This window comes from Cariama cristata, unplaced genomic scaffold, assembly GCF_000690535.1.
Source record: "Cariama cristata isolate BGI_N322 unplaced genomic scaffold, ASM69053v1 scaffold15578, whole genome shotgun sequence".
In the NCBI taxonomy this organism is placed as follows: Eukaryota; Metazoa; Chordata; class Aves; order Cariamiformes; family Cariamidae; genus Cariama; species Cariama cristata.
In genome coordinates this window covers 39,974-54,910 of record NW_009631800.1, presented here as the reverse complement: position 1 = coordinate 54,910, position 14,937 = coordinate 39,974, and the positions used below count along the sequence as shown (strand labels likewise).

General features: G+C 43.5%; 1 protein-coding gene across 2 annotated transcripts in view; it reads left to right on the top strand.

The window, feature by feature from the left end:
• Positions 1 to 283: 283 nt before the first annotated feature.
• The window catches only part of LOC104166257 (alpha-actinin-1), a 47,341-nt gene continuing 32,687 nt past the window's right edge, over positions 284 to 14,937 (top strand). For both annotated transcript variants that reach the window (XM_009706125.1, XM_009706124.1), the window contains exons 1-4: positions 284 to 394; positions 5,637 to 5,756; positions 13,329 to 13,415; positions 13,988 to 14,075. In XM_009706125.1, coding sequence (XP_009704427.1) covers positions 370 to 394; positions 5,637 to 5,756; positions 13,329 to 13,415; positions 13,988 to 14,075 — 320 coding nt within the window. In that variant the 5' untranslated portion in view covers positions 284 to 369. The remainder of the gene's footprint in view (positions 395 to 5,636; positions 5,757 to 13,328; positions 13,416 to 13,987; positions 14,076 to 14,937) is intronic.

Here is a 14,937-nt window from a genome sequence, read left to right as displayed (position 1 = left end):
CTAAACCAAACGCAAAATGTAGAGGCCCCTCCAGAAAAGCAGGCATGCTGGAGCCATGAAGTGACTGTCTTAAGACTCGCTCTGTCGTGGGAACACCCTGCAACTTCTTTGTATGTTTTGGTACTAACGCTTCTGCTCCACAGCGGGTGGAAGGATGATAACCTAACCAGCATTTGAATCTGTGTCATAGTGCCTTGGTTCTGAACTGTTGTTTGGCTTCTGGGAAGATTACTGACTGCTTTTTTTTTTTTCTTTCTTTCTTTCTTTCCTGTGTTTTAGACATTTACAGCATGGTGTAATTCTCACCTCCGCAAGGCTGGGACACAGATTGAGAACATAGAGGAAGATTTCAGGGATGGTCTTAAACTCATGTTACTTCTGGAAGTCATTTCAGGTGAGAGAGGTTCTGTGTAGTGCTCTCAAGTGTCCTGAGCATTTCTGTTGTGAAATCTGTCCTCCCCATTTCTCGCAGAATAGGGACAGCAAGGGCTGTAATGCTGCAGATTTTGCTGGAATAGAAGAACAGCTGCTTTCTGATTCAGAACAAATTTCTTCCTAACGAATATCTTGTCTCCAGCAGTGACCATTAATGTGCTTTTGGAATGTACTCCAAGCCTCATGGCCTGTGCAGGCTGCCCATTGCATTTCTGCTCCCGCCTCTTGGCTTTCCTCTGCCCGTCAGGAATGCACAGCCTCCTGTGAAGGCTCAGGCAGCGGCTCTCACTCCTTGGCAGGGCTGACGAAGCAGCTCTGGGAAGAGTGTGGGAATGCTGCTCTGACAAATCAGACCAAAGCCACATGACAGTGGGAATAGGATAAAAGTTATTGGAAGAGGGGAGTCAAACCAGTAAATCTTCTGTCATTCAGTTTCACCTGTGACTGAAGTTTTTCCATTCTAGTTTCAATCTGAGCTCAGTGCTCAGGCCTTCAGGGGGAAAAAAAAAAAAATCCCGAAGAAAAGCAAAATCCTAGAGAACCCAATCTGAAATAAAAACAATGGCATGAACAAGTTAGGGGGTAAAAACAAATCTGACCTATCACAAATGTCCCACTACTTGACAGATAGCTCCCAGGGATTATTTCCTATAAGCAGTAATCCCTATTGTTGTGCTGATGAAATACCTTCGTAAAGTATTGTGGGAGGCATTGAGGAGGGGTAAGACTGTATGTATGAAACTGGGCTGTATGCTCACAAACTTTCTTTTCATGGCTTTTGAGCCAGTAATAGCAACCCAGTGACTTGTACTCCTGACCTTCTTATTACATTTTCCAATAAAATAGCCATGATAGAAGCACTCAGACTGCCTTCCCTCTGCCTTCCCCTTCCCCTTTTCCTTTCCTTCCCCTTTGCTAGCTCCTGCAAAGCTGCTATCAGTATATCTGTTTTTCAGAATTTTTGAATATAGGATAAAACCTCAGGGTTTTTGCCCATGCTGGTGGCTTGGAGGTATCAGCATTCAAAATATCAGAGCTTTGCAGCACACACATTGCTTCTGCAGTGCCTGTAAGAAACGAGGTAGCGGAGTCCTATTAGTTTATTTTCTCTATTTATGTTCCCTTGCAGAGAAGGGGCTGCAGCCTGAAAGCTAGGGCAGATGGGCCTTGATGGGTTAGTTTCTAATTGCTGAACTGGAAGATAGGGGAGAGAAGCATCAACAGGGGAGGACAGATAAAGCTTGGTGCTAAAGTAGTGGGTCTCATATCTCACACTGCTTAATTTCCTTGCCTCATCTCCCACTCTTCCTCTGCTGTTGTCCTTTTGGGAGCCTGCTAGCAGGGCCTGTCGGCCCCCCCCTCAGTTTGGGAAGAAGCTAACGGCTCCCAAGTGCACTGGTGGTGTGGGCACAGCATTTCCCTGTCCACTGCAGAGCAGCTCTGTGCCTGCAGCCTAACCAGCGGGCAAAGGCATGGGGAGCAGCTGTGGGCTGCATCCCGCCAGAGGCCATGGTCCTTCACACACTAAGGACTGAGCATCCTTTCCTTAGAGCCAGCAGAAACTAGAACCGCAGTTCTCCTCGGTACTGCGGCAAGAGAGGAGAAATTCAGCACAGTTGAATTTCCCCGTTTCATTTCCATCGCTGGTGGTTCCATTTCCAGTAGTGAGCCCCAGTGCTCTTATGGAGCCTCCTTCCAGCTGCTGGCCCCACTAGTAGCCCCTTTGGCCCATAGCTGGGGAAGCAGTAGCCCAGCCTGGGAGCAGCATGGGGGTAAGGAGTCTCCAGCTGTTTGGCAAGGGCTCGCCTGTTATGTTCCTGCCAAAAGGGTGAGTCTCCGGATGGTTCTTAGCCCTCCGGTTCCAGCTTCTGGCCTTTCCTTTCAGCTCTTGGCTCACTCCACACCTTCCTCTTCCCATATTTTGGGGGACTACAGAGCCGCTGACTGGAATTTGGCGTGGGCAGGGTTGTTCTGTTGGCAGGCTTGTCTTTTCCTGTAACCCAGAGGGTGACGACCATAAGAGCCTTCAGCCGTGAGAGCGCTGGGCCGGGCTGACCGAGAGCCGTGCGGAGCCGAGCGTCTGCTCTGCCTGGCCAGGGTGTGAGGGAGTGTTGTCTTCCTCTGCCCCCAGCTACTGCCGTGGGAGGAAGGATGGAGTCTGCATCAGGGAAACTGCTGGAAAAAAAACCCTAGGGTGAGAGAGGGGCTGTGCCGCTGGGGCTGCAGGAGACCTGTTTCAGGGCAGACCCTCCTGTGTGTCCTTGCGGACACGTCACTGCCGGCTAGCTAGGGCAGGTAGGAAGCAGTTTTCCCATCCATCGCAACTTCCCGAAGTGTGGGAAGCAGTGATGGTTCTGCAAAAGGAGAGCACCTCGGTTTTACTCGGCCTGATACCTTCTGGTATCTGGTCCCCTTCCAGCCCAGCCAGAGCCCCTCAGTCCCCCAGCCGCTGCTCAGTGGGGGAAGTTCCACGGACAGGACAGTCCTGGGGCTTCCTCGTTGCCAGTCCTCTCCTGTTGGCCTCTATGGTGGGAAGTAACAGTTGGCCCCTGCCCCCCAAAATTGCCCCAAAAGATACACTTTCATTTTTCACCACATGCATTTCCTTCCCCTGACAAAGCAATTTAAAAAATAGTACTACAAGACAGAAAAAGGCTAAGCTCGCATTTAGTACTTTTAAAATACAGTTATAACTCTGTTGGGTTTTTTTTTCCCCAAACAGAAGGAATGACTAATTGAAATTTTTCCTAAACAAATTTGCTGTAAACAACTTCTATGCCAACACTTCCTTGCATTGTTTGGCTTTTAAAGTACAGCCTTGGGCTAGTACATGAGAGTCAGAGAATGGAAATGAGTAGACCATTTTCATTGTCTCAGCTGGGAGAAGTACTGAGAAATAAAGCAATGATGCAAATAACCGAAAGTAGAACATATTTCTAGCAGGCTTCCCTTTTAACAGTCTACATCATTAATAATGTATGGCATGGAACCAGATGAAGCTTTTCTCTGAACATCTAAATTTGTAATAAAGTCCAAGTCTGAAGGAAATAGCCATTGGGTTTTGGGACTCTTTAAGTTCCAAAAAAAATTATTCTAAAACAAATATCCTATTGTGGTATTTGAGAGAGGGAGACTACAGTTTTGCAATCACCACCAATTGCTCAAGGATCGCATTGCTGTCAGAGGGAACAATCCTGCTCTCCTCAGCCCCAAGGAGAGCAGTTCAGATGCTCTCCCTTCTGTTGGCAATGCATGTGCAGCCACAAGGTGAATTGGATCAGCTTGCTGTTCCAGCTGAAACCTGATCTCTTGTCTTTATTTTTCTTTTTTGCAAGGCTAGTTTACAGTCACATGAGCTGAAGAAAATGGTTATTTTTTAGCTGGCTCAACCCATTTGTTGACATTTGGCAGCATAAGTCTGCTTAAGTCTATTGTGAAACTACATGTAAAAATGTCACTGTGAAACTGTCATGAAAAATGCTTCTGCTTTTATTTAGAATGACTAGCATTATCCAAATGGAAAAAGAAAACAACGTACCATGACATGTACTTGAGGCTCCATTAAAGCAAAAGAGATTTGTTTTTTTTAATCCTAGGATAGAGGTAGTACCATAAATCCATCTTTTTACTTAAATTGTCAGACAACAGTGTTTCATTTTGAAAGTGAATCTGGTTTTATCCTTAAGCTTGCAAGCTAATGACACCAGCCTACAATAATCACTGAAACACTTTTAAAGGATTTTCATTTCCAGACTTTTTTTTCTCTGTAGGGCATGGCTATGGAGATAATCTACTTTTCTCCCTTTTAGCTTTTCCTTACTCCTTTGTTAGGAAACAAGCCATCCAGTTTTAGTATGAAAGACAGTTCTTTAAAAAGTACTTTTCTTTCTCACCCTTAAGCCTTAAATAAAGGTTTTGAGTCAGCTTGCATTGACTTAAATATTCAGGTCCAAGATATAGCAGGAGACTTTTGGAACTGAATAGGTCAGGTGAGTAATTACCTGCCTAGACTTGCCTGTTTGATCTCTTTTTAATTATCTCATAACTTTTTTTTCAAAGTGCAAAATCTGCTTGCGTTTTGTTTAGATCTTTTTTTCTATTCTGGAGCTTGTGATCTGAAAGTGACTGTTCTGAATATTTTTTGGTGCTGTGTGTCACATACAGGTGGTTCCTGATGTCCCATCTAATTATATTTCTAGCAGAGGTTCCTTTGAAAAGTCCAGTTGTCTGTCCAAGCTTTAATTTGCTTACTCTGTGTGTTGGGTTAGTGCTAGTAAAAGTAGGCTCTGAGCGTAGCTACAGCCAGCCTATCAAGAAGATTGCACTTAATGCAACTCTTTCAAATAAATAAGGTCAAGAAAGTGTTTTTCCAAATGTTCCAGCTTTGTCCCAGTGAGGAGCTGGCGTTTGCCGTAAGACTCATTTCTATCAGATTTCCCTGCTCTTACCTCAGAGCTAGGCTGCTTCCCCCTCTCTCTGCCTCTTTATAAACATTTCGGATGCATACCACTGTGTAAGAGACCATTGCATAGAGTTAGAAATACATCAAACATGCAATGGAAAGGAGTTGAGAGTCCTTACAATTATAAAGTCACTTGCCAAAGAAGTGATTTTATTTCCTGACACAGGCAGTTGTGGCCGTTCAGTGAAGAGACTAGGGAGGTAGGAGGTCGGTATCCTGGCTGGGGAAAAGAAAAGGCAAGATACAAGATCACCCTCGTATTTGACTGTAAGGGAGTTCCAAGAGGAGAGATTTGCTTTGTGAATTGGGTGTTGTAAATGCTGGAGGGGAGCTCCTCACCTGTCTGGGGGGGAGGGAAGATGGTGCCGTTTCCAGGCATTGTTATCTGCGGTTAATGGTACGGAGGTTAGTTCCGCTGCCTAGCTCAGTGTGGCTTTGAAGGACCTTTTCACCTCTGATATAAACCTGCTGTGGAAAGGACTCAGTGCTGACGATTCCTCTGTTATTAAATTATCTGAGATGCAACAAAATGTTATTTTTCCATCTGATTCTTTCTGGAAGTACTTAACGGTGAGTGTGGCTGTCCTACATTCACTGCTGAGAAAGGATGCAGGAAGGTCGACCCTCTGCCAGGCTAAGCAGCGGGAGCCAGCAGCATGGGGAAACACCCACCAGGGAAAAAAGGGTTCAGAATTGTTTTCTAATACTTTTGTTTGTTTGTTTTCTCTTTTCTTATTAGGTGAACGTTTGGCTAAACCTGAAAGAGGCAAAATGCGAGTGCACAAAATATCCAACGTGAACAAGGCTTTGGATTTCATTGCCAGCAAAGGAGTCAAACTAGTATCTATTGGAGCAGAAGGTAAAGAAACCAGCTGATGTGTCTGGGCCCAAGCTGTGCTTAGCTGTTCTCTTTCTCTCACGGCTGCATGTCATTTCCCTTTGTGCCTCCCTAGCCGTACCATGTCCTTGTAGAATAAGCCATGGAGGGGAAAAAGGGGGATATATGAGGCCTTTACTATGGATTTAATCCCAAACTCAGACCAAACTGCCAAACCTGATTTCCACTTGACCTTATTGGTCAGATCCTCCTGCTTTTCTCCTGGTTCTCATGAGTTAAGGAAAACATTGAGCAGTGGCAGAAACAAATTGAGATGTTTCTTTCTCAAATGAAGAAAAGTGTTAATTGAAGCATAGCAACTGCTTGTGTTTAGCTTGTTGCAGAGCTGCTGGGAAAGATCCCCTATGGCTGTAGGACATCCCATGGGTCAAAGCTAAGTGCAGTCCCCAGCACAGGTCAAGTACCCCAGAGCCTCCAATTTTCAGGGCTTCCAGGCTTCTTGTTGTGCACCCCAGAAAGCTGGGTGCTCTGGCTGGAAGCCATTGTATCGTTGTGTAGAGACCATTGTGGGCAGCACCAGGATGATGCCCTCAAGACGAACTTGCAGATCAGCAGACAGCAGGGAGTTGTGTAGGATTTTTGTCTTTTTGGTAAAGATGGTGGGTGTTTTGCAGATATGTCACCCGAGACCCAGAAGGGCTTGCAGGTTAGTAAGATAGTTTGCTCTTTTATAAACCTTAACAACTTGTTGTCTTATCTGGATTGTGTTTTCATGTGTTTTCATTGTTTTCCTCTGCTCTGGACCTGTGTGAGTGAGTCCTACCTATGGACTCATGTTGTCGCTGTTGCTGTGGAGACATTCTGCTTCTGTGGTATTTCTAGGTTTGTCTCTACAGTGACCATGGAAAATGAGGGAGGTTCGTTATCTCCATCTTACAGATGGAAATACATAGTTTCTCCAGGGAAACTCATGACAGTGCCAGGAAATGAGCCCGTGATACAGTTCTGGATGAGCATTTCTCCTCCGGGAGAGTCATGGGGCTGCAGGGCTGAACCCTGCCTGTTCTTAGCCCAGGAGGTCAGAGCAGTGTTGTCATGCTGTCCCCAATTTTGGCTTTGCAGGCATGCTCTTGGGCATCTCCAAGACACATGCCCATCCTATGGTCCACTTGTTCTGTGTCAGATCAGGCAGAATACCTCAGCCACTGCAGATGCTTATGATTGCCTTACCAGGACCTTTACCTCAACATACTGTTTTAACTTTGTGGAGACTTTGGAACAATTTGAAACTAGTGTCCAGGGACTTTGCAGACACTTCTTTATTGCATTTGGTATTTAAGAGCAAAATATACAAGAGGTGAATGGCTCAATGATATTGATGTTTTGCATGCAAAACTTTTCTTCAGTTTTCTCAGCTCTTCCCACAGGAGCAACCTGAGGATGTTGCGGGCCCTGAGTACTGTTTATGTAGGACAAATGCGTATCCAAGGTCATTTTGTAGCCTTACAAAAATGACTGATGCGTGCAGTGTCTTATACAGTAGTCCATATCTATATGAGACCCTTTTCAAACTGGAAGTTGGACCTGGAGCCGGAGATCTTCTGCCTTAAGATAGCTCCTGTTGTCATTTGGATCTCGGATAGACATTTGGATCCTGGGAGTGTAGAGCATGCGTAAAACCTATCTTCCCTCCTCTGTTCCCTTTTTTTTTTCCTAGTCTGCTCTCCCTGTCACTAGTTTGCCTTTTCCTTTCCTTCCACTGGATTTTTCTTTTTTGATCTCTGCTCCTGAATCAGGTGTGACTGTACCCTCACAGCACTTAGAAATCATTTGCAAGTAAAATGGTCTGTGACCAAAGATCTTCAGGACCCAGTTATTCAGTATGGATTCATAACAGTTACCCTGTTCAGAAATAGGCTGTGGGGTGCCATTTTGTGACAAAAGCCATAACTTACAGCATTTTGAACAGTGATCCTGACCTTCCCTGCCAAATGTTCCTGGCTCTCCTTTGTCCTGCGGCCCACGCAGCTATGTAGTGAACCCATATGGTTTTCTTTATGCTACCAAAGGTAGCACGGCATTGAAGTTTGGACCACGGTTAGCTTTGGTTTTTATACAGAGCACTTGGGCCCGGGCTGTGATGCCAACTCAGGCCATGTAAGTGTGATCACAGCATGGACTCCCCCACTTCAGCACTTGCCGGTGCACCCAGACTGAGATCAGGCCACTCTGGTTGTCACCAGGAAACGTAACCTGCTGCCAAGTCTTCTGCCCGGTCCATCCAGGTGCTTGGTATACAGTGAATTAACACATCAGCTATAAAATGGACTTTTCCTTTGAGCAGCACAGCAGTAATTCTGTCCACGGAAGGGATTATAAACCTTCATGGAGCATGAATTTTTAAGTGCTTACTTTCAGACTTTAAGAAGACATCATGCAGCAGCAAAGTAGAATAGAAAAGCCAATGAGGCAGTTGTAACACTGCACCAAGAAAATGAGCTGTAAATGCCTCAGTTGGGTTGGACTGATCTAGAAAGCTTTCCAGGGGGCTTTTCTGCCAGAGGAGAAAACCACTATCCAGCAGCAGTGTGGTGGTACTGACTAGGGCAGCATACTCCTCATCTCAAGGTGGCTTACTCCATCTGCAGGTATCTGCTGGGCGGCAGGGTCATGTGTGAAGGGTCTCCAGCCCAACTGTAGTTCTCTGTATACATTAGACAAATGGCATTGACCATCAATGTCCTAGCTTTATTTATTACTATTTTTTTGCGGTTAAAAAGTAAGCTTCAGAAGGAATCCCAAGAAGACTCTCAGGTTGGCTTAAGCCTTGTGAAACCTTGCGTTTAATCAGAGTTAAAGCCAGCAAAAACGTTGTCATGGCATTTATCTCTCATTTCATCAAATAAAGATCCCTCTCTGCTGTTTACAAGCCAAGCTCTGCAGCCGTGTCCCAGTGAATGAGAATCAGAGTTGAAGAGGACTTCCTAGACACAGCATGAGCGCAGGACATGTTCTATGTCCATGTTAAATGGAGGGTGAACTGAGCAAACAGAATAAGCAATGAGGGTTAAGAGCTGCTTTTTACAACCATCTTTGTTAACAATTCAAGATGATTCTAAACATCTTTGTTAACCAGAGTCCATAGGATCAAAGCAATCGTGGCATACAGCAGATCTGTATAAATCTGGATCAAGGAAGGCTCTAGCCTGGTGCAGCTTCCAAATGGTTTTTCATCTGCTTTTAAATCTCCCTGTCATCTGACACCTCAGGAGCCTTCTTTTGCTGTAATAGATTCCATACTAGTGTCAAATGCTGCTCCTGGGATTTAACAGATTGAAGAGGTCAAGTATGTGACCCTAAGACTGTTTTATTTGCACCTCTAATCTGCATAGAAAGTTGCTGCTTTCTTAGATGTGGCTCAGTTCAGCATAAAGATAACTTTGGATGAACTGATCCCCATTCTCACCTGTGCAAGTGAAAGGAGAAATAAAGCTTAGAGATTTCAACAACTGCAGAAGTCCCATGTGAGCAAAACACCTACTGAAGCACCAGGCAGAGCAAGCATACAATTGACAGTGGAAAGAGGGAGAAAATAAGGTCTTTCCATGTCAGCTGGTGAAACATAGCATTATATTTGTCCCTGTCTTCTGCCCACTCACAATTAGGTAGCTGAGATGTACACCCCCATCAACAATGCCAGCCATATGTCCTAAATCTGGCTGGACCATCATTAGCAACATGCTTTCTGAAAACAGGGGCACGGATGCTTGTCCTGCTTTATTTTATTTAGCTTTTGTTAGGATAAACAAAATGCAGAGCAGCCTTTATTTTATGTCACCATTGTTGCTCTTTGTCTCCAATTCCCGGATCATAACGCTATCCTGCCAGTTGTTCATCCCCCGCAGCTCCTTCTCTCCATGGGGTAACCAGAGGCTGTGCTCTCGTGGGCAACTCGGAAATAGCTGAGGGGGTTAACAGTTTCTGTAGCATTGATTCTGCTTCTAACTACCCAAGCCAGGGTAGAAAAGTAAGCTTAATAATTTCTGCATATTTCACAATGAGTTTGTGCATTTAAAAAAGGTGGTGGCGTTTTAAAAGCCACATCTATGTTCCCACTTTTTGCATATTTTGTTTGTGGTATTTGGTACAATAATGGGAACTGGGTGGAAGCATATTCACTGGTGCAAAAGATTTCCTTCCAGTGGATGCAGATGTCTCACCAGCTTTAGCCAGCAACTGATCCACCCCCAAGTTGAATGTAAATCACGTTAATAACGTGTACTTGCTGCTGCTGTTCAGACGGCAGCTGCAGTGGTGGAGGAAGTGCAGACAACGCTTGCAGAGGTCCTGCCTAGGAAGAGCACTTGAAAAACTCAGTCAGGCAGAAGATACTGTCTGATTATTAACCTTTTAATATGTGAACTGCTCTCACATTACTGAGCTTTACTTCTATCAGCAGGGAATAAACAGAGTATCTTTAATTAAGCATTAGATTATTCTAGCTTTGTAGCATTACGTTCAACTTTTTAACAATTACTGTGGAGTTTCTTTTGCTTCATCACCAGGAAGCAGAAGGCTTCATGCAAACCTGTTTTGCAACCATGTTCTTCGCTTTCGTTTCTTGGCCATATTCCACTATATTAGAAAGAGACTGGCAGTAGCTGAAGGGTGCTGAAGGGATCCTAAAGGAAAAGGAGGATGGCACTGGGGAATGCAGGTGTGGAAAATCGAGTGAGTGAGGGCCAAAAAGCATGTGGCCTTTCTGATCAGGCTGGCTGACTTTGTAACCAGGTTGCCAGGAGAAGTTTTTTAGCTCTAGAAATGAAAAATGCCTGCCTGCTTCTAACAAATAGTAACAATTTTGTCAACTCTATTTAAAAGAAAAAAAAAAAAAAAGGAGAAAAGGACTGGGGATGATGTGGTTGGTTAAATCTGCATCCCGGATGGACCACTCGCTAATCTGACTGATGTCAGTATCTGCTTGGTAGGTGGTAGGGTTTCTCTGTGTCAAGAAAAAATAAAATGATATGTAGAGATGAAGTAGTGGAAATATTATGGGCTTCTTCCAGAGCAGCTTTGCTTTGGTGCACTGCTAAGCAAGAATCAGACATATGGGAGCAGGGAGCACACATCTTCGTTTTTAAATGAGTAATGCAATGAAGAGGTCTGGGGGAAAATAGATGCTTTCCACCTTAACTCCATCAGCTAACTTTATAAAACTGGAATTTGAGAATGTGACCAGAGCATAGTGCTGAGTTCTAATGCCACGTTAGCTACTTAACTCCATCTGGTTTTATGTAAGTATCTTGACCTTTATTTCCAATTAAAATCCATGGAACAGTAATATTAATTACCTATTTCAGCTCACTGATTGATTTATTAGTGTTCATAAAGAAAGCATTTTCAACATTGAAGTATTGCCATCAGATTTTAATCTAGTCCATTAAAATAAAGAGCTCAATTTAGTTTTAAATCTTAAATATATCTTAGGGTCCTCCTGCCAACTGCTGTGGTTTTTACAAGCGTTAGAGTTTTCTGCTTTTTTAAAATCCCCGCAAAGATCTATCACATGAACAAAACAAGCTTAAAGCACGGATGCTTTCTTTTATATTTTAGCTGTCATATCTCAGGTAATTGCAACAATAGTAAGGATTTTCCTTTAAGTTGATTGTGGTGCTTTATCAGAGGGGTGAAGAATGCAAAAAGTGCAGAACTGAAAATACTTGCCATCACATGACATTTTCTTACATCAGCCTAGTGGACAACCCCCTGACCCCAAAATACCTGTAAAAAAATTCATTTGTGAGAAAATTATCAACAGGCAGACATAGGTTTTTTTCATGCCAGCAACAATAACTGTGGTTCTTTTGTACTGCAGTGAAAAGTTGTTGGCTATTTAATTCTAGGCAAACTGGTGCCCAGATGTCCAAGATGTATGTGTGTACTCTTAAGTGCAGAAAGAAGTGGTCACTGGGGTTTACTGCAGTAGAACAAGGTGGCGTGTCTTGTTTTCTGTCTTTTAAATCTGTAAATCCCTAATGCAGATGTATGTCAAAGCACAGAAGTTGCACCACATGTATCGCTAAATCACAAGCTTTCAGAAGTTTGGACTAGATGGACAGAGTTTCTGAAATAATGTGTTTGGGGTGCATGCTACTTGTCTGGTGGTTTTGAATACACTGAGGTTCACACTTTGAAAATTTTTCATAAGAGCATAAACTTTTCTTAACAGCTTAAAAGGAAAATTTCAAATATTGTTACTTTTGTGACAGGATCCAGACAGGTGGAGGTTGCCTATACTGCAAATTTCTACTTGCCCCAGGGCATGATGTGTTCCTGCTGGGCAGCTTTATGGAAGCAGTGGCACAGAGGTGTCTACAGTAGTATAAAAATGGTTTCTGGCAGCCTTGTTAGGATTTGAATTATTCTACCTCCAAAACAGTAGGTTAATTCTAACCCTTTTCTTACTGAAAATACTCTTGTAACTTGTCAGTTGTTTGTGAAAGAGCCTTCTGCCATGCGGGAACCTGCCAGAGAAGGAGTAGGAGAAGGCAGCTCAGCTAGTTCAACAATCCAAAAAGCGAAGGCTGTAAATTTTATGAAGTATATATATAGTCTATGTGGAGTTCTTGTAGATGTTGAGGATCAGCACTTAAGACCCAGGTACTCACCATTTGGACCATTTGGTGCTAATCTATTCATGGTGGAAGCCCTTTTCTGGGCCAGCATCCCCCCAGCACCTCCTCCCAGCACCTTGATCCCCCATCCTAAACGGAGCAAACCTCACACATGCAAGCAGTGGCTTTCTAAAACCACTGAGTTGTTGACCCTTGCTGATTTATATTGCAGAGTCCAATGAGCAATAAATCACAATCTACTTAACATCTTAGTTTATGTTATGATCTGCTCAGGCTGGTCAGCATGGAGTCTTTGCTTCCTCCTCAGGCAGGATGCATGTACTTTGAGGAATGTTCTGTTGTGTCTTTTGACAATTATATGACTGAAAGAAGTTCCATACAGGCAGTCTGGAATATTTAGGCTTGTCTGAAATTAAAATGTTGATGTTTCTTGGTTTTCTTAGTGATATCTTGTTCATACAACAAAACCAGCTGTCAGAGCTCATCTGCACTGACAAGTCTCACTGGTTCTTCTGGTATAATTATGCTGGGGCAGCTATATAGGTTACTAGGAGTAGACACATCAGAGTAAGAGAGGAAGGCTTTTCTTTTTCCCAGTTTGGCTTAAATGGCTTCTAAGCAATTGGAATTAAACCTGAAGAAGGTGGGTTTAGGCCCCTGTGGGGAATTACACTGATCTAAATTATTCCTTATTCCTGGTCTTTTAGATCATCAGTGACTGTTTTACGCTCAGTATTATACTGCAAGAGAACCAGTCCAATTACCCGGTACTACTGGGCGAGACTGCTGTACCAGCAGAGCATCTGGGGAGGTGGGGAAGAACAGTTTTCACCTGGAAGTCCAGTTCTCCCATCCACAAAAGGGAATGCTCCTCAATGCTCCTGTTTTACTAGGATTTGCACTTGCAACTTGATGCCTTCTATTTCATCTTTCTAACTTTTTTTTTTTTCCATAGAAATCGTGGATGGCAATGTTAAAATGACTCTTGGAATGATCTGGACCATCATCCTTCGTTTTGCCATTCAGGATATCTCAGTTGAAGGTAAGTATTAGTTCTTTACAGCCACTGTTCAGCAATGAACAACTGGGGTAACTAAATGGCTTTGCCACTTAAAAGGCTCAGAATGTGCTCTTAGGTGAGTCACTGGAAGATCCTAGGGAGCTACACTTCCCAAGGTGCCCTGTTGTCTCACTGAGATTTCTGGCTAGGTCCAGGTATACTGAGAAGAGTTTTTCACATCCTCTTGTAAGACTTTTTAAGAGCAGTTCAAAAGAATGGCTAAACCTGAAAGCCAAGTTTGATGTTGGAATCTATTGCATTTCTTGCAGGTTGGTTCAGGGACTCGCACTGAAAATGGACTTATGTCTTACAAGTTGTACAAAACTCTCCTCTCTAATCCCGAAAGTTATCTCCTTATTACAGAACCTCATTAAGAAAATAATAGTAACAAAACTATCCCAGTAGACTCTTCCAAACAAGGAATTTTCTGAAATTAAATAAAGCACAATTCAGTGTAATCTCTACCAAAGAGAGGTTGGTCATGTTTTTCTAGCATAAGCTCCAGAGACCCCTAAGAAAATGGGTTAATTGGTGTGCTTTCTTTCTTTATCTAGAGACATCTGCTAAAGAAGGACTTTTGTTATGGTGTCAGAGGAAGACAGCCCCCTACAAAAATGTAAACATCCAGAATTTCCATATCAGGTGAGTTACAGTCAAGAACTTAGCATTTCAATCTGTGTTATTTTGATATGTCTCTTGGTATATTCAACAATGTTCCTGACAGACCTCCCAAGGCAGGGCGGGTGCACATTACACGGTAACAGAGCAGTCCAGAGAGATGCCCAGGAAATTAAAGGCAGAGGTTATAAGAGGATCCAAGTACCTAGATGCCAATTCCTCATTCTGGTTACAATTGCTGCTTTCGTAAAGTTCTTCAGAACATTAAGTCCTCTGACAGCAGCATATGTGCCATGGGCTAAGCAAGACAGCTTTTGCTCTGCGAAAACTCAGGACATTTTAAGAGCCATGACATACGGGCTGCACCAGAAACTTTGTGGTATGGCAGAGCTGGGAAGGGATAAGAGGTTTTCTCACTCTGCTCTTAATATTTCCAAATTGGCACATGCTCTAGTGAAGTTTCTGCATAACAGTGCTTTTTCCAGCACATCTTGGAAAGCTATATGAACCAAATAAATGTAAGCACCTTTTTGAGAACTTAAATGCCATCCACGCCAACCAGTACTATAGTGGAACTGGCTATGGGCATCTGCCTTTTCCCTAAGGAATGCACTTGTTCCTCTTTTGGGGCTTGTATGTACACCTTTTTTCAACCCTGAGTTCTACACCTGTCCTTGTATGCTCCATAGGACATACACAGAGAGTTCAGCACAGAGAACTGGCAAAAAGGAGGTGGCAATGCCACAGGCAAGTCGTAATCACAGTGGATTTTTGTAGGGATTGAAAGGAATCTTTATTTCAGTCTCATGTAGGTACAAGACGTGCTTCCTTACCAGCACTTATAGAAGCACTGTTAGCCAGAAACTAAACCAGAATTAGTCGTCCT